The sequence below is a fragment of the Chelon labrosus genome (assembly GCF_963514085.1).
Source record: "Chelon labrosus genome assembly, chromosome: 11".
Lineage (NCBI taxonomy): Eukaryota > Metazoa > Chordata > Actinopteri > Mugiliformes > Mugilidae > Chelon > Chelon labrosus.
This window is the reverse complement of record NC_140344.1, coordinates 6,118,655-6,141,144: the sequence shown is the minus strand read 5'-3', so window position 1 is coordinate 6,141,144 and position 22,490 is coordinate 6,118,655. Positions and strand designations below refer to the sequence as shown.

Genomic DNA, 22,490 nt, shown 5'->3' with positions numbered 1-22,490 from the left:
TGTAACCAGCTCCCAGTTTGGGTTCGGGAGGCAGACACTCTCTCTATTTTTAAGGTCAGGCTTAAGACTTTCCTTTTTGACCAAGCTTATAGTTAGGGCTGGACTAAACCATCCCTTAGTTATGCTGCTATAGGCCTAGGCTGCTGGGGGACGATGCACCAAACACATGTCCTCCTTCTTTCTTCTCTCTCTTCTCTCGCATCCTCCACTCTTTTCTCTGGCACAGAGCTCTTGCCCTCTAATTTCCTATCTACTACTAGTCATGCAATTCTGTGCTATTACTGTATAGAATGTTTACTGCTGTGAGTCCCTTCCCTCCCATACAAAGACACATACTGAGATCTGACGTGCGGTTGTAGTAATTACTTTTATCCTGCAGGAGGCAATAACGCCCAGTAGCGTCAAACACTGCCAATAAAAATCAGAAGAAGAAAAGCGAGCGCAAGGAGGAAGGAGATCTTCAGCTCTTTAGTCGCCTGCCAGTTAAATATTTTAGTTGTTAATGTAACCATGTCTCAAGTTCAAAGATTTAGAGAGTTCACCAAACAGACACTAACTGCTGCTGCTGAAGAAATATTTGTAGTCTTTGAAGAAATTATCGCCCAGTATGAGGGAGAGATTGATCGTCAACGCAAACTGCTGGATACCATCTTAAAACCCCAGATAAAGTTACACAGAACAGGTATGTAAACATAATGGTCTTGATGAACTTAGAAAATTAAGGTTCAGTAGAATTTTTTTCGAACAGAAATGGCATGAACGCGTCTCTTTTTAAAGCAAACATTCAACATTAAACACAGTATGAGGCACATTAGAAGCTGATTTACTGCAGAGATTAGAAACTAGAGCTGTAACTGGGAGCTAACAAAGACCACACAAACCTAGAAATGACGACGTGCCTTTTTATTTAAAATGACCAGTGATCGAGAAATGTTTTGCCATTCAGACCAAATTATAAGAATGTACAGCAGAAGGAAACTGCATTCCTCCAAGTTCAGCGTAGAAAAACTAAAAAATACAAGCAAGTACAGCAAGGAGGGTGGTCTGGTGAGATGCCTCACTCATGTTTCAAGTTAATTCCTTAACTTAAAGTTCTCTTTCAACATTCGTTGAGGTATCTCACAGCCATTGTATAAATAAAATTGTCAAAGAAGAAAACAACGTACACATTTTAGCCAGAAAAGTTTTGAAAGAGCTGTATAAGAAATCCTCTCAACAGACGAGGTACTTGTCAGCCACTTACAACACAGTGTGGGAATCTGTCCCCAGAAAGCTTCACTCACATTCACATCTTGAATCTGGAGTTATAGATATTCATATTAAAGCCTCAACTTCCAATCAGTAATTGGAAGCTGGGGCATCGCTCTCCTCTCATGAATTGACAAACTAGAGGGTGCTGGTCGTTATAGCGGCCAAATACACTTTGAGAGTGGAGAATGACTGTCCATTATCCAGTAGTTCAGTCCAGTAGAAATGTAAGAATAACAGAGACGGGACTTTGGAAAGCCTTTGTTCGTTGATGTAACTTTTTCTAAACGACCAATGTTATGGTAACAACGTTGATGACAGACTTGGTTCGGTTTGATTAACAGTTTTGAGCCGTGTTCAGTTATATTAAAATATTAATGTTATATTACAGCATGGATTCAGACATAACTTTAGTCTAGATTTTGAAACGTTAGTCGTTGAAGTTAAACAGTATTGTTAACTGTGACACTCAAAGAACCAAAATGTGAATTTGTACAACTGCTATTTGACCAACGTACCACAATAATGTAAACTATATATATAGCGCTTTTAAACTCCTGTGGTCTAATCTCAATAACATTTACATAATTATTTTTAAGTCTATTCGACTATTAGTTTTATGTTAATTTAGTAGAAAACTGCGAGCGGGGGTGCTGTGACCGCTAGATGATGATGGGAGCAATGCAGCGTAGTTCAGGGTTAGCCGGCTGCTAGCAACAGAGAGTAGCACTTAGCCTAGCTTGGTGGCCATAACCATACAGTCAATGGCCATAACTAGCTGTTGACCTCGTGTTGAATGGGCGTGTTTAACAGCCAGACATCATCTGGTCCACCCCAGCTCCCACCGACGTTCCAGCCACATGTGGATTATCCGAGAGAGGCGGAGTCTCTCAAAACCAATATGGCAGCCGCCATGTCCAGCTGTTAAGAAACCAATGGGTGATGTCACGGACGGTTTGTCCATCTTTTATATACAGTCTGCGCTTACAGTTTTTCTCAGTTGCTAAAACACTAAAATCCATTGGCTGAAGAAAGTTCTCAGTTGCTTGAACTCATTAAGCTAACTGTTCAGTCTGTTGTCAATACCTTAAACCATTTCACATGGTTTAGCAAAACTCTAAACACATTCTCATTCTTAAAACACATTCTGCACTCTAGTGCACATGTCATCCATACTGGTAAACACAAGTGGCAACAATTACATATAAAGAGAGCAGAAATGTCATTGATTGAACACAGTCAGTCAAAATTGATTTCACTTGTTTCAAATGATGTGACAACCAATATAAGCCAGTTCAGAGAGCAAACAGGTTGTTGAAAGTGGGAATGAGAAAGTGTGAGAATGGACAGAAGAATTTATGTGAGAGGACGAGGACGAGTGCGTATGCGAGGTGGGGGACGAGGAGAAAGAGGAGGAGGGCAAGAAAGAGAAAGAGGAGGACGAAGAGGAAGAGGAAGAGGAAGACAAAGAGTGGAAATATCAGATGAAATTCGAGCAACAATCATAGACCATGTTGTTGGCTGTATATGGTACAATAAACAAATTGTATGGCCCTGAACATTGTGCTTTCCATTTGTTTTCAGTACTGACTGCTCAATAGATTTCGACTGGTTACAGGTTCATATCATCAAAGAACAAGAATTACAGTATCACAGAGATAAAGTTTTTGAGATGCAGGGTACAGCACTGTAAAAATAAGGGTACAGGAAGGAGGAAGAACAAAAAAAAATGCAAAGAGCAAAACACAGTAATTTCTGATCAATTTTGAGCTTTTTGTATAATGACAGAAACATATGAAATTTGTTTTGAGATTAAAAATGTACTTCTCCCTGAGAACTATATGTTTTGAACAATGTGTTTTCTATTTTTTGGTGTATTGTTTACTGACTGCTTGATAGTGTATGTAATTTTGAGCAATTTGTTTATTATTTGAGAGCAGTGTTTGATTTTGAGCACAGGTAAAACTGTTTTGAGTCCAAAGTTTCATTTTGGGCACACGTAAAACTGTTTTGAGGCGAAAGTTTCATTTTGGGCACACGTAAAACTGTTTTGAGGCGAAAGTTTGATTTTGCAAGAGGAGTCAGAGGTTTTGTAAATCATGCTTGAAGCTGAGGTTTTGTGTTTAAGGTTTTGAGAAAATGGAGCAAGGTTTCAGAAATTGTGTTTTAGCAATTGAGAAAAACTGTAAATCAAACATTCTCGGTGAAATGAACACTTGAACTTGCAACAACAGCCTGTTAACTAAGTTTTTTTTCAAAAATTCTTTTATTTATCACTGCTACTTCTGGAATCTGCTATGGATTAAAAGCAGTTTTCTGAGCTTCAGCTTTTCTTTCTGCTCTGTCGTCACTTTAAGCCATAGAACTACTGTAAGTTAACAATAAGTGACTTGACCTGCTGTCTGTCATTTTAAACAACTTCTTCTGTCCCTTTGTCCTTGTAGACTTTCCACAGCAACATGTCTGTAAGGAGGAGGAAGTTCTCACTAACCAGCAGCTCTGTAACCAGGAGATGAACTCCAGTGTGAACCAGGAGGAAGCAGAGCCTCCACAGATTAAAGAGGAACAGGAGGAGATCTGCACCAGTCAAGAGGGAGAGCAGCTCGTAGTGAAGGAGGAGCCTGATATCATGATGGTGACTCCAGTTTATGAAGAAACTAACCACAGTGAACCAGAACAAAGTGGTGACCAGCTCGTCTATTACAATTCTCCAGAGAAACAGGATAACGAAGGACTGCAGCACGTACATCCAGAATCAAGTAGAAATTCAGAGCTGAAGCCAAATAAGGGACGTGACTTTAACAATGTAAACAACTTTACACCGACAGACTGTAACCTTGTTACTGACACAGAAAAAATGGATGTTTTTCGAACCCTCCCAAAAAATATGTCTCAAATGAAGAAAAATCACAAGATCCAAAGTGGTGTGAAACCATATACTTGTAACACTTGTGGGAAAAGTTTCCATCAAAATGGTGTTTTGACTGTCCACATGAGAACTCACACAGATGAGAAGCCATATACTTGCAAAATATGTGGGAAAAGTGTCACTCGTTTGACTGTTCACATGAAAACTCACACAGGTGAGAAGCCATATCCTTGTAAAATATGTGGGAAAGGTTTCTCTCGAAGAAATCAAATGACTCTCCATGTGAGAACTCACACAGGTGAGAAGCCGTATTCTTGTGAAATATGTGGGAAAAGTTATCGTCAAAAAAGTGCGTTGACTGGTCACATGAGGATTCACACAGGTGATAATCCATATTTTTGCAAAACATGTGGGAAAAATTTCCGTCAGAAAGGTGATTTGACTGTCCACATGAGAATTCACACAGGTGAGAAGCCATATTCTTGCAAAACATGTGGGAAAAGTTATTATCAAATGGGTGATTTGACTGTCCACATGAGAATTCACACAGGTGAGAAGCCATATTCTTGCAAAATATGTGGGAAAAGTTTCTATAAGACAGGTAATTTGACTGTCCACATGAGAACTCACACAGATGCCAAGCCATATTATTGCAAAATATGTGCGAAAGGTTTCTGTCTAAGAAAAGATTTGACTGTCCACATGAGAACTCACACAAGTGAGAAGCCATAATATTACAACACATGTGGGAAAAGTTTTAATGTTGCTAGTAATTGTTTGCACTGCTTGAGAAGACATTGTTCTGAAACATCAGTGGAGAAATATTGTGAATAAGTCATATACAATCGGTAACATGTAGAGTGTTCATATTTAAAGTTCTTTTAGACTGCTTCTGCAGTAATAGTGTGACTTTTACTGCCTGCCATACAGTTTGATGTCTAATAAAAAATTTTTTTTTATCTGTCAGATTTGGCAATGAATTTGAACATGTTGGCCATGAATTCAAATGTGCTGTATTTTTATGTTTATTTTTAACAATACTAGATTTTGGAAAATGTTATGTTTGAAGACTTTTGTTGACATGTACACTCCACGTTTTAGCCTATATTTTGTATTTTTTATCTTATATTTTTATGTATTTAGAAATTGCATCAACTTTTTCTTTCTTGCATTTTAGGTGACACTAATAAACTGTAAAAGTATACAACATGTTGTTAAATGCTCTGGTCCCCTGCCCAATCTGACCAGTGATGACGTGTTTAGTCGCATGTCGTCATTCCATCGCTGGCTATCTCAGTGGTGTCCAGCAAACGACATGGCCCTCATTGACAATTGGCACACTTTCTGTCGAAAGCCTGGTCTGATTAGGTGAGATGGCATCCACCCCACTTTAGCGGGGGCTGCTCTCATCTCTAGGAATATGGCCGATTTTATTAACCCCCCGAAACCATGACAACCCAGAGTTCAGACCAGGAGGCGGAGTTGTAGTCTTGCACACTTCTCTGCCGCTTCTCGAGGACTATCTCACACCCAAAACTCTATATACTCCATAGATGTTCTGTCTTCTCCCAGATTATTTAAACCAAAAAACAACAAAAGAGGAGTTACTCATTTGAACCTTATACAAATCAGTTTATTGGTAGAACAGAAAAATAGGAAAATTAAATGTGATCTTTTAACTGTCAGATCTCTCTCATCTAAATCTCTTTTAGTGAATGATCTGATAACTGATCTGGATAGATTGATCTATTTAGTTTGAGTGAAACGTGACTACAGGATGATGAATATGTTATTTTAAATGAGTCTACGTCACCCAGTCATAGTAATTATCACATTCCTAGAAGCACAGGTAGAGGAGGAGGAGTGGCAGCAATCTTCCACTCTGATTTATCTATTAATCCTCGACCTAAGGAGAGCTTTAATTCATTTGAAAGTCTTAGTCTTGCTCATCCAGACCGGAAAACACAAAAACCAATTCTTTTTGTTGTGGTGTATCACGCACCTGCTCTGAGTTTTTAGCTGAATTCTCTGAGTTTTTATGTGATTTAGTACTTAGAATAGATAAAGTCATTATAGTAGGTGACTTTAACATCCATGTTGATGTTGTCAGTGACAGCCTTAGCTCCTCATTTACATCATTGTTAGATTCAATTGGCTTTTCTCATCTTAAACGGATCAACTCACTGTTTTAATCACACCTTAGATCTTGTCCTAACATATGGCATAGAAACTGAAGGTTTAACAGTTTTTACTCATAACCTCTTATGTCATTTCCTCATAACTTTTGAATTTATCCGAAAGCTAGAAAGAATTTGGCATTCCGCTAATTCTGAAGAAGCTCGCAAGTTTAACAACTTATAAAAAAGCACTCAGTAGTATTAGAACAGCATATTATTCATCATTAATAGAAGAAAACAAGAACAACCCCAGATTTCTTTTCAGTACTGTAGCCAGGCTGACAAAGAGCCACAGCTCTGTTGAGCCATCTATTCCTTCAGCCCTCAGTAGTAATGACTTCATGAGCTTCTTTACTAATAAAATTGTTGGCATTAGAGAAAACATTCAAGGCATCCTTCCGACAGCTGTCAAAGATGTAAGTACAGTGACATTAGAAATTTCTGTAAGACCTTATCAATATCTGGAATCCTTCTCCCCAGTAGATCTTCTTGAGCTCTCTTCAACAATTACACCATCTAAACCATCAACTTGTCTTCTAGATCCAATCCCAAGTAAATTGCTCAAAGAAGTTTTTCCATTAATTAACACCTCCATATTGAACCAGATAAATTTATCTTTATTAACAGGATATGTGCCTCAGTCTTTTAAGATTGCTGTAATTAAGCCCTTACTCAAGAAAGCCACTCTAGATCCAGATGTTTTAGCCAACTATAGACCAATCTCCAACCTTCCTTTTATTTCCAAAATTCTAGAAAAAGTTGTTGCTCGTCAGTTGTGTGACCACTTAAACAGGAATGGTCTGTTTGAAGAGTTTCAGTCAGGTTTTAGAGTTCATCACAGTACAGAAACAGCTCTGGTTAAAGTTACCAATGACCTCCTCATGGCTTCAGATAGTGGACTTGTCTCTATACTTGTTCTGCTAGTTCCTAGTGCTGCATTTGACACTATTGATCATAATATTTTACTACAGAGACTTGAAAGTGAGATCAAGATTAAAGGAACTGCATTAGACTGGTTTGAATCCTATCTGTCTGACAGATTCCAGTTTGTTCATGTCAACAATGATTCTTCTACTTATACAAAAGTAAGTTACAGAGTTCCTCAGGGTTCTGTGCTAGGACCAATACTCTTCACATTACACATGTTGCCATTAGGCAAGATTATTAGAAAACTTGGCATAAACTTCCATTGCTATGCAGACGACACCCAGCTATATTTATCCATGAAACCAGATGAAACTAATCAGCTGGTTAAACTCAAGCATGCCTTAAAGACATAAAGGCTTGGATGACCTGTAATTTCCTACTCTTAAACTCAGACAAAACAGAAGTCATTGTATTTGGTCCCAAGCATCTCAGAGATTCATTATCTAGTAGTTTCTTTGGATGGCATTACCTTAGCCTCCAGTACTACTGTGAAAAACCTTGGTGTTATATTTGACGAGGATATGTCCTTTAAATTGCACATGAAGCAAGTGACCAGGACTGCCTTCTTTCACCTGCGTAATATTTTCAAAATTGGGAACATCCTGTCTCAGACTGATGCTGAAAAAGTAGTTCTTGCATTTGTGTCGTCCAGACTGGATTTCTGTAATTCATTACTGTCTGGCTGTCCAAATAGCTCTTTAAAAAGCCTCCAATTTATTCAAAATGCCGCGGCGAGGCTCCCTTTAAACTCTAGAATAGAATTTAAAATCCTCCTCCTTACATACAAGGCCCTCAAAGGCCAAGCTCCATCATATCTTAAAGACCTCATTGTACCATATCATCCCAACATATCACTTCGGTCTGAAAGTGCAGGCCTACTTGTGGTTCCTAGAATTTCAAAAAGTAGAATGGGAGGTAGATCTTTCAGCTATCAGGCTCCTCTCCTGTGTAACCAGCTCCCAGTTTGGGTTCGGGAGGCAGACACTCTCTCTATTTTAAAGGTCAGGCATAAGACTTTCCTTTTTGACCAAGCTTATAGTTAGGGCTGGACTAAACCATCCTTAGTTATGCTGCTATAGGCCTAGGCTGCTGGGGGACGATGCACCAAACACATGTCCTCCATCTTTCTTCTCTCTCTTCTCTCGCATCTTCCACTTTCTTTTCTCTGGCACAGAGCTCTTGCCCTCTAATTTCCTATCTACTACTGGTCATGCAATTCTGTGCTATTACTATATAGAATGTTTACTGCTGTGTGTCCCTCCCCTCCCCAGTCTGCTATCAACTCATGAGACTGTGCAGGGGATATGGTCCTCCCATGAAACCCTCTAATGGCAGCCTTATCAGTTTCCATTCTACCAGCTATGTGGCCCTAATGAGAATCAGTAACTGGTTATAAAACATATTTTCTGCATGATAAATGGACACATACAGAGATCTGACGTGCGGTTGTAGTAATTACTTTTATCCTGCAGGGGGCAATAACGCCCAGTAGCGTCAAACACTGCCAATAAAAATCAGAAGAAGAAAAGCGAGAGCAAGGAGGAAGGAGATCTTCAGCTCTTTCGTCGCCTGCCAGTTAAATATTTCAGTTGTTAAAGTAACCATGTCTCATATAATGGTCATGATAAATTAACAAAAATTAGGTATTTTTCAAACAGAAATGATATGAAAGCGTGTCTTGTTAAAACAAACGTTGAACATTAAACACTATGAATGAGGCACATTAGAAGCTGATTTACTGCAGAGATTAGAAACTAGAGCTGTAACTGGGAGCTAACAAAGACCACACAAGCCTAGAAATGACGACGTGCCTTTTTATTTAAAATGACCAGTGATCGAGAAATGTTTTGACATTCAGACCATATTATAAGAATGTACAGCAGAAGGAAACTGCTTTCCTCCAAGTTCAGTGTCGTAAAGCGCCCTGCACTTTGCTGTGGTTTGTTGGGGGAGCAGCACCAGCAAAAAGGACATAAGTAGGCTCGACAAAATGATCCGAAAGGCTGATCATGTCATTGGCAGTCAGTTGGAGACGTTTGTCTCAGTGAGGGACAGGAGGACACTGGACAAACTGCTCTCCATCATGGACAATCCGTCACATCCACTACACCAGACAATAGAGGGGCAGCGGAGCTCATTCTCGAACAGACTGATCCAGCTCTGCTCCCACACTGAACGCTACAGGACTACTTTCATACCATTCTCAGTCCAGCTGTACAACAACTCACCTTTCTGTAACAGATAACTCTGTGTTAGTCATGGTAATGGACATTATTGCACCTTACTATCATCCCTGTGTATATAATATATATTCTTCTATCTCTATTTCTTCTACATTTATATATACTAATATGCTAATTTGTACATTTTGCTTATACTATTTTATTTTATTTTATCTTATTTAATCATTCTTTTATCTGTGGTTCTTAAGAGTGTTACTGCTACTGTGACCAAGCAATTTCCCATGTGGATGAATAAAGTTTATCTAAGTCTAAGTTTACAAATAAAAATACAAGCAAGTACACGACAGACAATACAGATAATACAGACATAACAGACAGACTAATGTTCCACGTTGTGAAAGGATGTTGCACTTCGACCTCGTGCATGTGCTACGATTTTCTGGTTTCTGTGGGTATATTAAACATGTAGATTTTTATCTGAAAAGGATGAAAGACCTCAGGATAAATAAAGCGAGGAGGCAGCTTCATCACCTAAACTCCTCTCCTTTTAGGTGTCACTGTTACTCCAGCCATAAATAATAAAAACAACTCACTTCACTCAGTTCCATCAAGATGTCACTTCCCGTTATTATAGCTTCAAATAACTACTTGAATCAAAAGTTACCTGAAAAATGAACACTGGAACATGCAACAACGTGATTATGGCATTGCAGCCTTCTGGTTTTGCCAGAATAATCACTGTGATTTTCAACTGTGTAAATTTTAGCTTCTTGCCTACCTTAACCCTTTACATGTTTTGGTGTCATGTGTTATGCCTGCTGACATTTTTTATTTAACACTACTACTTTTGGAGTCTCTTAATCTGCTATTAGATTAAAAGCAATTTTTCCGAGCTTCATCTTGTTTTACTGCTCTGTCGTCACTTTAAGCCATAGAATTTGACCTGCTGTCTGTCATTTTAAACAACTTCTTCTGTCCCTTTGTCCTTGTAGACTTTCCACAGCAACATGTCTGTAAGGAGGAGGAGGTTCTCACTAACCAGCAGTTCTGTAACCAGGAGATGAACTCCAGTGTGAACCAGGAGGAAGCAGAGCCTCCACAGATTAAAGAGGAACAGGAGGAGCTCTGCACCAGTCAAGTGGGAGAGCAGCTCGTACTGAAGGAGGAGCCTGATACCATGATGGTGACTCCAGTTTATGAGGAAATTAACCACAGTGAACCAGAACAAAGTGGTGACCAGCTTGCCTATTACAGTTTTCCAGAGAGACAGGATCAGGAAGGACTACAGCACGTACATCCAGAATTAAGTAGAAATGCAGAGCTGGGGCCAAATAAGGGACATGACTTTAACAATGTAAACAACTTTACATCAACGGACTGTAACCTTGTTACTGACACAGAAAAATTGGATGTTTTTCGAACCCTCCCAAAAAATATGTCTCAAATGAAGAAAAATCACAAGATCCAAAGTGGTGTGAAACCATATACTTGTAACAGTTGTGGGAAAAGTTTCCATAAAAATAGTGATTTGACTCGAGAACTCGAGCCGTATTCTTGCAAAACATGTGGGAAATGTTTCAGTCGTAAGGGTAATATTATTGGCCACATGAGAACTCACACAGGTGAGAAGCCATATTCTTGCAAAACATGTGGGAAAAGTTTCAGTCGTAAGTTTACTTTTATTGTACACATGAGAACTCACACAGGTGAGAAGCCGTATTCTTGGAAAACATGTCGGAAAAATTTCACTAGTAATAGTTGTTTGACTGTCAACATGAGATCTCACACAGGTGAGAGGCCGTATTCTTGCAGAACATGTGGGAAATGTTTTAGTCGACCGTGTCATATGACTGCCCACATGAGAATTCACACGGGTGAGAAGCCGTATTCTTGCAAAACGTGGGAAACGTTTCAGTCGAAGAGATAGTTACTCTCCACATGAGAACTCACAAAGATGCGAAGCTCTATTTTTCCCGGACATGGGAGAGAAGTTTCAATGTTGGTTGTGAAGAAGTAAACTTTGAAGGGACGTTGGAATTGACACGTCTGGGGCAATTCCAACCATATGTTGATCTCACCTGTCTCTGCTCCCCTGCCGATCAGAATTTCCTGATCATACTCCTTTTTCTACCCTCCCCATCTCCTCTCCCCTGCTGATCAGAGCCTTGATCATACGACCTGAGTGTCACTCCTTTGTCCTTTTGTCCTTTTGTTTTGAGCCACCCCTGCCCCCTACTGAGTTCACCCTCCTGTGTAAAGTTGCCCTCAACTGACCAATATACGATCTCATCAGGAACTGTCTGCAACCACACCCAGGGACAGGGTATATCTGTGCCTGTCTCTGGTCTCAGATCCACTCTGTGTTGGTAGGCTCACCATGACCTGGAACTCCAATAAACCTCCACCACTTCAGCAAACTTGGAACTAGATTTGATTGTTTTTTCCTTCAACAGTAGTCATATTCTGCATTTCTACATTGTCCCAAAATATCCGTGGAGAAATACTGTGAAGAATTCATGTACATTAAGCCATAAGTCGAGTGTTCTTATTTAAAGTCCTTTTAGACCACAGGTGTCAAGCACAGGTGGCCACAGTGGCCCTTTCACGGATCAGTTTGACACTCCTGTTTAGACTGTGCTTCTGCAGTAATAGTGTGAATTTTCTACCTTCAATGCGCCTCAGTGTCTAATACAATCTTTTTTTTGATCTATGTTAACCTCGACAATGAATTTGAACATGCTGGTCATGATGTTGAAGTCAAATGTGTTGTATTTTTATTTTTGGCAATAATGGATTTTGGAAACTATGTTTGAAGACTTTAGTAGACATGTACACTTTTAGTAGAAACATGAAGAGACGCTTTAGCCCATATTTTTATACTGAATTTGCCTTTGAGCTCTAGATGTACTGGCAATAATCAGTATTTATCCTAAAAACTTGAGGATACTTCGTGAAGATTTTAAGTGTTGAGATTCTTGCATCAGCATTGTCTGAACTTCAAGATTTAAACACTGTTTGTGTGGAAGAATGGGAAAATCACACCTGAGCAATGCATGCAACTAGTTTCCCCATACAGGAGGCATCTTGAAGCTGTTATTACCAACAAAGGCTTTTGTATTAAGTGTTAAATTTAAGTGTGTTCAATACTTTTTCGCTGTGTCATTCCATTTTTTAATACATAACTTTATGGACATCTATGGTTTAATTTCTTTGCATTTGTGGGTCGCATGGGTTGTGACCGACATCTGATATGAATTTCATGTCAGTAGCACTTTTAGAAATAAACTGCCTGGCCAAAAAAAAAAGTCACCGCCTGGATTTAACTAAGCAAATAGGTACGAGCCTCCTATTGGATAATTACTGCATGGGTGATTATCTTTCAGCTGGCAACATATTACTTATCCCAACTGATGCAATGAGTAGCTTCTCATTTCTTCAGTCATGTCAAAAGACATATCCTGTGGTCGTGGAAAAGACGTTAGTCTGTTTGAGAAGGGTCAGATCATTGGCATGCATCAAGCAGAGAAAACATCGAAGGAGACTGAAAAAAACTCCTAAAATTGGGTTAAGAACTGTTCAGCTCATTATTAAAAACCAGAGGAATAGTGGGGAACCATCGTCTTCGAAGAAGAAATGTGTTCGGAGAGAATTCTGGATTGATTGTGATCGGTGATCCAAATCAAATAGAAGAAAAACAACAGTAGAACTCAGGGCTATGTTTAATAGTGAAAGTAAGAGCATTTCCATACGTGAAGTAAAGTCAAGGGATTTTGACTGAACAGCTGTGTAGCCTTAAGAAAACCACTAATCAGTGAGGCTAACCAGAAAAAAGGCTTCAATTTACTAGGGAGCATAAAGATTGGACTCTGGAGCAATGGAAGAAGGTCATGTGGTCTGATGAGTCCAGATTTACCCTGTTCCAGAGTGATGGGGGCATCAGGGTAAAAAGAGAGGCAGATGAAGTGATGCACCCATCATGCCTAGTGCCTACTGTACAAGCCTGTGGGGGCAGTGCTATGATCTGGGGTTGCTGCAGTTGCTCAGGTCTAGGTTCAGCAACATTATGTGTCCAAAGAATGAGGTCAGCTGACTACCTGAATATACTGAATGACCAGGTTAATTCCATCAATGGATTTATTTCTTCCCTGATGGCACGGGCATATTCCAGGATGACAATGCCAGGATTCATGGGGCTCAAATTGTAACAGAGTGGTTCAGGGAGCATGAGACATCATTTTCACACATGGATTGGCCACCACAGTCCAGACCTTAACCCCAATGAGAATCTTTGGGATGTGCTGGAGAAGGAGTGGAGCGCAGTGGTCAGACTCTCCCATCATCAATACAAGATCTTGGTGGAAAAATGAATGTAACACTGGATAGAAATAAATGTTGTGATGCTGCAGAAGCTTATTGAAACAATGCCACAGCGAATGCGTGCTGGAATCAAAGTTAAAGGTGGTAAGCGATTGTTTGACCTTTTTTTGTTGGCAACTTTTTTTTGGTCAGGTAGTGTATATTTACTGAAAAAAAATAGTTATGTTTTCAATACTTATTTCAGATCCATTCAGATTCAGAGTCTTTACTTATTTTATTTAGCAACATCTACTACACCAACATGAGGCTGATAGAGCTAGAGTCATAGAGCTGGTCTCCTCAGTGGGGGTGGGAGTTGGGGGAAGAGCAGAGGTGACAGGCAGGAAGGGGTCGGTGGTGAGTTGTGGATTGGCGGTCTGGGGGGGTGTAAAGACTGGAATGATGGGGGAGTTGAGGGCCAGTAGGGGGTCCAGTGCTGAATCTATTGAAAAAGACATTCAGCACGTTGGCTCTGTCTGGGCTGACATCCTGCTGTTTGGCTTTGTTGTTTAAAGTGGTGATCAGCTTCATGCCTTGTTCTGCTGGAGCTTGGCTTCCAGCTTCCTCCTGTAGGCATTCTTACACTCCCTCAGCTTGACCTTGAGTTGCCACTGTATCCTCTTCAACTTGTCCCTAACCAGATCTGAAGGCCTGCTTCTTCTTGTTCAGCAGATCCTTCAACTGGCTAGTGATCCAGGGCTTGTTGATAGGATAACAGCAGACAGTCCTTGTAAGGATTGCTGTATCCTTTCAGGAGTTGATACAGTCCATGATACAGTCCATCATGCTGTCTATGTCATTCCCGTGGGGCTGGGGGAGCACATCCCAGTTGGTGGTCTCTAAGCAGTCCTGCAGAGCGTCGCTAGCCTCCTGACTCCACCTCCTAACTGTCCTTGTGGGGACAGGCTGCCTCTTTGCTGCAGGAACATGCTCAGGTGTTAACAACACCAGGTTGTGATCTGACCGTCCCAGTGGGGGCAGGGCAGTGGAACTGTATGCATCCTTTGAAGTAGCATACAGTAAATCCAGAGTTCTGTTTTCTCGAGTCGTACAATGAACAAACTGGTGGAGAGTGGGCAAAACGGTGTCCAAGGTGATATGGAAATTACGACGAGGGCCTCTGGGTGTTTGGACTGTTGCATTCTTTAATACATATTCTGAGGCCAGAGACAGACCCTTCAGATCCGTCAAGTTACCGGCCGATAACCCTGACATCTCGTCTATGTGAAATTATGGAGTGAATGGTAACAGGAAGATTAACCTACCCTCAAGAGAGCAGAAATCTTCCGTCTCCATAAAGAAAAGGGTTAATGGTGATTTATCTGTTTATGCCACAGCACTTTTAGCAATAATGTTAGCACTACACAGTTTCTCTGCAGTTGAAAGCATCAAATCTGGTAGGTCATTAGTCAGAACAGATCTAATAACTGAAATATTTCAAATATTATATAGCATGGAAAGAAAGGGTACTACTACTACTATCTACTTGCTTCATCTGGGTCCATGCTCATGTTGGTGTTGAAGGGGATGACGAAGTAGATATATTAGCTAAACAAGCAGTGAGGCATGAAAATATAGAACTTCAAATTCTAATAAACACAAATGAAGCTAAGTCACTAATTAAATCATATTCACATTCAGTCTGGCAGGAGCACTGGGATAATAATAAAACAGGAAGACACTTACAAGATACAAAAAACAAGTTGGGGTTTGGGAGAAAAGTAAACTGGAACAGAAAAGAAGAAAATATCACTGGTCGATGGAAAATTGGTCTAAATTACTCATTATGTAGAAGAGGGAAACACCGTATAGGAAAGTGTTCACACTGCAACCAATTGAACATGTCATTCTTCATTTTATTTCAGGCATTGAGTAGGATTAAACATTGTGATTTTTCATCATCTGGCATCTTAAACATGACAAATGACCGAGCAAGAAGTTACATCATCATGTTTTTAAAAAAGTCAAATTTAGATAAAACATCTTTGTTTTTTTTGTTTGTTTTCTGTTTATGCTCCACACTCCGTCCAGTTGGTGGCGGTAATGCGCCTTTAAGAAACTTTACCAACCGCAAAGAAGAGAGTTCACCAAGAAGAGACGAGCTGCTGCTGTTGATTTGTCTTCTTTATTAGTCGTAGAAGACATGATCGCCCAGTATGAGGGAGAGATGGATCGTCAACGCAGACTGCTGGATACCATTTTAAAACCCGTGATAAAGTTACACAGAATAGGTATGTAAACATATAATGGTCTTCGTAAACTAACTTAGAAGGTTCAGCTGAAGTTATTTTTCAGACAGAAATGACATGAAAGCGTCTCTTTTTAAAGCAAACATTAAATTAAACAGTAGCTATGTATAAAGCACGTTAAAAGCTGACTTACTGCAGAGATTAGAAACTAGAGCTGTAGTTGGGAGCTAACAAAGACGCGTACGTACGAATGTTGCGCGTTGTGAAAGGATGTTCCTATAGCCTACTTCGACCTGCATGAGCTGTGATTTGCTGTTGTAGCTGTGCGTATTAAAAATGTAGTTTTTTTTTTTTAAATATCTATATTTAAAAAGAAATCATCTTTTTTTTTAAATAAATAGATGTAGACTGCATCTTCCACATTAGTATGTGAAGCCGAGCACACAGCTCCTCTCCTTTAGGTGTCACTGTCCGCCTGATTACTGCAGCCATAGACCGTAAAAACGACCCGCTTCACTCAGTTCCATCATGATGTTACTTCCAGTTATTATAGCTTCAAATAACTACTTGAATTAAAGGTTGTCAGTAAACACTTTGACTTGCAACAACATATGTTTCCCAAAGATGGTTTCTGTCATTTTATGTAGTTCCCATCATGTTGTTGCAAGTCCAACAACATGATGGGAACTACATAAAATGACAGAAATCATCTTTGAGAAACACATTTAGTTAACTTGTGTTTCGACTTTTTAATTTGGCTCATGTCCTATTATTTGGAGGGGGCGGGGTTTATGACCTATGCTATACTTCACTCAGCCACCAAGGGGAGCTCAACTATCTTTGGCTTTACTTTTTGGGATACGATTCCCATCATAGACTAAATGACGGACGCTATGACAGCTTCTAAAAAGTTGAACCAAAGCACGAAGAAACTCCCCTCGCTGTCTGGCTGTAATAGGTCATAGCTCCACCTCTTCCATGTTAGTGGATGGGACTTTGGCCAAACTGAAACACTGAAGTACACGATGGTTTCTGTCATATTTAAAAAAAAACAAACAAAAAAAAAAACACTCCTACTTTTGGAGGCTGTGAATCTGCTATTAGATTAAAAGCAAGTTTTCTGAGATTCACCTTATCTTACTGCTCTGTCGTCACCTTAAGCCATAGAATTACTATAAGTTAACAATAGCTGACTTGACCTGCTGCCTGTCAGTTTAAATGACTTCTTCTGTCTCTTTGTCCTTGTAGACTTTCCACAGCAACATGTCTGTAAGGAGGAGGAGGTTCTCGGAGAGCAGCTCGTACCGAAGGAGGAGCCTGATACCATGATGGTGACTCCAGTTTATGAGGAAACTAACCACAGTGAACCAGAACAAAGTGGTGACCAGCTCGCCTATTACAATTTTCCAGAGAAACAGGATCAGGAAGGACTGCAGCACGTACATCCAGAATCGAGTAGAAATGCAGAGCTGAAGTCAAATATGGGACGTGACATTAACAACATAAACAACTTTACACTGACGGACAGTAAATTGGATGTTTTTCGAACCTTCCCAAAAAATATGTCACAAATGAAGAATAATCACAAGATCCAAAGTGGCATGAAGCCATATGCTTGTAACACTTGTGGGAAAAGTTTCTGTCAAAATGGTGATTTAACTGTCCACATGAGAACTCACACAGGTGAGAAGCCATATTCTTGCAAAACATGTGGGAGAAGTTTCATTCGAAGCTGTGCTTTGAAAGACCACCTGAGAATTCACTCAGGTGAGAAGCCGTATTCTTGCAAAACATGTGGGAAAAGTTTCATTCGAAGCTGTGCTTTGAAAGACCACCTGAGAATTCACTCAGGTGAGAAGCCGTATTCTTGCAAAACATGTGGGAAAAGTTTCCGTCTAAGCTCTTCTTTGAAAAGCCACGTGAGAACTCACACCGATGAGAAGCCGTATTCTTGCAAAACATGTGGGAAAGGTTTCAGTCAAAGCTGTAATTTGGTAAACCACATGAGAACTCACACAGGCGAGAAGCCGTATTCTTGCAACATATGTGGGAAAAGGTTCTGCAATGTTAGTCCTTTGATTGTCCACATGAGAAGTCACACAGGTGAGAAACCCTTTCCTTGCCAAACGTGTGGAAAATGTTTCAGTCATAGTGGTGCTTTGACTGCACACATGAGAACTCACACAGGTGAAAAGCCATATCCTTGCCAAACATGTGGTAAAAGTTTTAGTACTAGAGATCGGGCAACTCTCCACATGAGAACCCACACAGATGATGAACCCTTTCCTTGCCAAACATGTGGGAAATTTTTCAGCGATAGAAGACAGATGACTGTCCACATGAGAATTCACACAGGTGAGAGGCTGTGATGCTGCAAAACATGTGGGAAGCGTTTGTTGGAAGTAATTTTTTCGATGCTTGAGAAGACATTGTCCTGAAACATCTGTGGAGAAATATTGTGAAAAATTCATATACATTACAACTTTTTCTTTCTTACTTTAGAGGTGATACTGACAAATTGTAAAAGTGTACAACATGTTGTTAAAGGCTTTGTATAAATAAAATTGTCAAAGAAGTTTGATAATAAAAAGATTTCATTTGAAGCATCGTCTGCTGAACAAAGAAAACGTTTACATTTTAGCCAGAGGCAAATGGTTTTGAAAGAGCAGTACAAGAAGCCATCTACATAAACCCCAATTTCTGAACAGATGAGGTAGACTGAGGCATCACTTATCAGCCACTTACAACACAGTCTGGATATCAGTCACCAGAAAGCTTCACTCGCATTCACATCTTGAATCTGGAGTTTCTGGTTGTGGATGGTTTGTTAAAGTATCAGTCATTGAGAAAAAGAGGACAGCATCCAGGTTAATCTGAACATATCCCTCTAACTGCAGGTGATATATCCTAATCATGTGAGTTTCAGGTGGGCACCACCCACAGATGTTCATATTAAAACCCTAACTTTCAATCAGTCATTAAAAAATGCAGAAGCCACTTGGACGAGTGGTGAAAGGTCTTTGACAAAACTCGAACATGTCCAGTTGTGTTAGTTTTAACATAGTTTTTTTTTTTTTTTAACATACTAAGGATATTTGCAAAAAGTAGTGCATGTGTCATGTGTGCCAAGCTGTACTTCCTGTTTATCCTTTTATCTCTGAAACAGCAGCCTTCTTAAATATGAGATACTAACACCATCAATGGTTACAACGGTTGTAGTAATTACTTTTATCCTGCAGGGGGCAATAACGCCAGGTAGCGTCAAACACTGCCAATAAAAATCAGAAGAAGAAAAGCGAGAACAAGGAGGAAGGAGATCTTCAGCTCTTTAGTCGCCTGCGAGTTAAATATTTTAGTTGTTAAAGTAACCATGTCTCAAGTTCAAAGACTGAGAGAATTCACCAAGGAGAGACTAACTGCTGCTGCTGAAGAAATATTTGTCGTCTTTGAAGAAATTATCGCCCAGTATGAGGGAGAGATTGATCGTCAACGCAAACTGCTGGATACCATCTTAAAACCCGAGATAAAAATACACAGAACAGGTATGTAAACATATAATGGTCTTGATAAAATAACAAAATTGTGGTTCTACTGAAGGTATTTTTTCAAACAGAAATGACATGAAAGCATGTCTTGTTAAAACAAACGTTGAACCTTAAACACAGTATGTATGAGGCACATTAGAAGCTGACTTACTGCAGAGATTAGAAACTAGAGCTGTAACTGGGAGCTAACAAAGACCACACAAACCTAGAAATGACGACGTGCCTTTTTATTTAAAATGACCAGTGATCGAGAAATGTATTGTCATTCAGACCATTGTACAAGAATGTACAGCAGAAGGAAACTGCATTCCTCCAAGTTCAGTGTAGTAAAAATAAAAATACAAGCAAGTATACGACAGACAATACAGATAATACAGACATAACAGACAGGTATTGTTTCACGTTGTGACAGGATGTTGAACTTCGATCTCAGTGCATGTGCTGTGATTTTCTGGTTCATCTGTGGGTATATTAAATAAGTAGATTTTTATCTAAAAAGGATGAAAGACCTCAGGATAAATAAAGCGAGGCGGCAGCTTCATCACCTAAACTCCTTTAGGTGTCACTGTTACTCCAGCCACAGACGATAAAAACAACTCACTTCACTCAGTTCCATCAAGATGTCACTTCCTGTTATTATAGCTTCAAATAACTACTTGAATCAAAAGTTATCTGAAAAATGAACACTGGAACACGCAACAACGTGATGATAGCGTTGCAGCCTTCTGGTTTTGCCTGAATAACAACTGTAATTTTCAACTATGTAAGTTTTAGCTTCTTGCCTACTTTAACCCTTTACTTGTTTTATGTTTTGGTGTCATGTGTTATGCCTGCTGACATTTTTTATTTTTTTTTTAACAATAGCTGACTTGACCTGCTGTCTGTCATTTTAAACAACTCCTTCTTTGTCTTTGTCCTTGTAGACTTTCCACAGCAACATGTCTGTAAGGAGGAGGAGGTTCTCACTAACCAGCAGCTCTGTAACCAGGAGATGAACTCCAGTGTGAACCAGGAGGAAGCAGAGCCTCCACAGATTAAAGAGGAACAGGAGGAGCTCTGCACCAGTCAAGTGGGAGAGCAGCTCGTACTGAAGGAGGAGCCTGATACCGTGATGGTGACTCCAGTTTATGAAGAAATTAACCACAGTGAACCAGAACAAAGTGGTGACCAGCTCGTCTATTACAATTCTCCAGAGAAACAGGATCAGGAAGGACTGCAGCACGTACATCCAGAATCGAGTAGAAATGCAGAGCTGAAGCCAAATAAGGGACTTGACTTTAACAATTTAAACAACTTTACACCGACAGACTGTAACTTTGTTACTGACACAGAAAAATTGGATGTTTTTCGAACCTTCCCAAAAAATATGTCTCAAATGAAGAAAAATCACAAGATCCAAAGTGGTGTGAAACCATATACTTGTAACACTTGTGGGAAAAGTTTCCATAAAAATAGTGATTTGACTGTCCACATGAGATCTCACACAGGTGAGAAGCCATATTCTTGCAAAACATGTGGGAAAAGTTTCAGTCATACAGGTACTTTTATTGTCCACATGAGAACTCACACAGGTGAGAAGCCGTACCCTTGCAACACATGTGGGAAATGTTTCAGTCGTAAGGGTAATATTATTGGCCACATGAGAACGCACACAGGTGAGAGGCCGTATCCTTGCAAAACATGTGGGAAAAGTTTCAGTCGTAAGTTTACTTTTATTGTCCACATGAGAACTCACACAGGTGAGAAGCCGTATTCTTGCAAAACATGTGGGAAAAGTTTCATTAGTAATAGTTGTTTGACTGTCCACATGAGATCTCACACAGGTGAGAGGCCTTATTCTTGCAGAACATGTGGGAAATGTTTTAGTCGACGGTGTCATATGACTGCCCACATGAGAATTCACACTGGTGAGAATCCGTATTCTTGCAAAACGTGGGAAACATTTCAGTCGAAGAGATAGTTAGACTCTCCACATGAGAACTCACAAAGATGCGAAGCTCTATTTTTCCCGGACATGGGAGAGAAGTTTCAATGTTGGTAGTCATTTTCTGTATTTCTACATTGTTCTGAAATATCTGTGGAGAAATACTGTGAAGAATTTATGTACATTAAGCCATAAGTACAGTGTTCATATTTAAAGTCCTTTTAGACTGTGCTTCTGCAGTAATAGTGTGAATTTTCTACCTTCAGTGCACCTCAATGTCTAATACCCTGACAATGAATTTCAACATGCTGGTCATGATGTTGAAGTCAAATGTGCTGTATTTTTACACTTTTACAAGAAACATGAAGAGACGCTTTAGCCCATATTTTTATACTGAATTTGACTTTGAGCTTTAGATGTAATGGCAATCATCAGTATTTATCCTAAAAACTTGAGGATACTTCGTAAAGATTTTAAGTGTTCAGATTCTTGCATCAGCATTGTCTGAACTAAAGAGGCCGACGGAACCTTCAAGATTTAAACACTGTTTGTGTGGAAGAATGGGAAAATCACACCTGAGCAATGCATGCAACTAGTTTCCCCATACAGGAGGCATCTTGAAGCTGTTATTACCAACAAAGGCTTTTGTATGAAGTATTAAATTTAAGTGTGTTCAATACTTTCTTGCTGTGTCATTCCATTTTTAACACATAACTTTATGGACATCTATGGTTTAATTTGTTGTCTTTGCATACTGACATCTGGTATCAATTTCATGTCAGTAGCACCTTTAGAAATGAACTGCCTGGCCAAAAAAAAAGTCACCTCCTGGATTTAACTAAGCAAATAGCAAATAACCATGTCAAAAGACACATCCTGTGGTCGTGGAAAAGATGTTAGTCTGTTTAAGAAGGGTCAAATCATTGGCATGCATCAAGCAGAGAAAACATCTAAGGAGATTGTAGAAACTACTAAAATTGGGTTAAGAACTGTCCAACGCATTATTAAAAACCAGAGGAATAGTGGGGAACCATCGTCTTCGAAGAAGAAATGTGGTTGGAGAGAATTCCGG

General features: G+C 39.7%; 3 protein-coding genes across 3 annotated transcripts; all 3 read left to right on the top strand.

The window, feature by feature from the left end:
* The first annotated feature begins 453 nt into the window (after positions 1-453).
* Positions 454-5,893, top strand: LOC311495633 (uncharacterized protein). The gene is made up of 2 exons (XM_084555155.1): positions 454-682; positions 3,693-5,893. Exons 1-2 carry the CDS (start codon positions 511-513, stop codon positions 4,847-4,849), a joined length of 1,329 nt encoding a protein of 442 aa, XP_084411281.1. The 5' UTR covers positions 454-510; the 3' UTR covers positions 4,850-5,893.
* A 9,977-nt stretch (positions 5,894-15,870) lies between these two features.
* Positions 15,871-18,480, top strand: LOC311495774 (uncharacterized protein). Its single transcript, XM_084555361.1, has 2 exons — positions 15,871-15,991; positions 17,198-18,480. The coding sequence occupies exons 1-2, from the start codon at positions 15,904-15,906 to the stop codon at positions 18,316-18,318; spliced, it is 1,209 nt and encodes a 402-aa protein (XP_084411487.1). The 5' UTR covers positions 15,871-15,903; the 3' UTR covers positions 18,319-18,480.
* Positions 18,474-22,075, top strand: LOC311495773 (uncharacterized protein). The gene is made up of 2 exons (XM_084555360.1): positions 18,474-19,491; positions 20,418-22,075. The coding sequence occupies exons 1-2, from the start codon at positions 19,320-19,322 to the stop codon at positions 21,452-21,454; spliced, it is 1,209 nt and encodes a 402-aa protein (XP_084411486.1). The 5' UTR covers positions 18,474-19,319; the 3' UTR covers positions 21,455-22,075.
* Positions 22,076-22,490: the final 415 nt, after the last annotated feature.

What these genes read in the sequence shown, in the direction of transcription:
- LOC311495633 (XM_084555155.1), top strand. Translation starts at nt 511, where the DNA reads ATGTCTCAAGTTCAAAGATTTAGAGAGTTCACCAAACAGACACTAACT. An exon ending in GATAAAGTTACACAGAACAG is followed by an intron (nt 683 to 3,692) that starts GTATGTAAACAT and finishes TTGTCCTTGTAG; the next exon opens with ACTTTCCACAGCAACATGTC.
- LOC311495774 (XM_084555361.1), top strand. Translation starts at nt 15,904, where the DNA reads ATGATCGCCCAGTATGAGGGAGAGATGGATCGTCAACGCAGACTGCTG. An exon ending in GATAAAGTTACACAGAATAG is followed by an intron (nt 15,992 to 17,197) that starts GTATGTAAACAT and finishes TTGTCCTTGTAG; the next exon opens with ACTTTCCACAGCAACATGTC.
- LOC311495773 (XM_084555360.1), top strand. Translation starts at nt 19,320, where the DNA reads ATGTCTCAAGTTCAAAGACTGAGAGAATTCACCAAGGAGAGACTAACT. An exon ending in GATAAAAATACACAGAACAG is followed by an intron (nt 19,492 to 20,417) that starts GTATGTAAACAT and finishes TTGTCCTTGTAG; the next exon opens with ACTTTCCACAGCAACATGTC.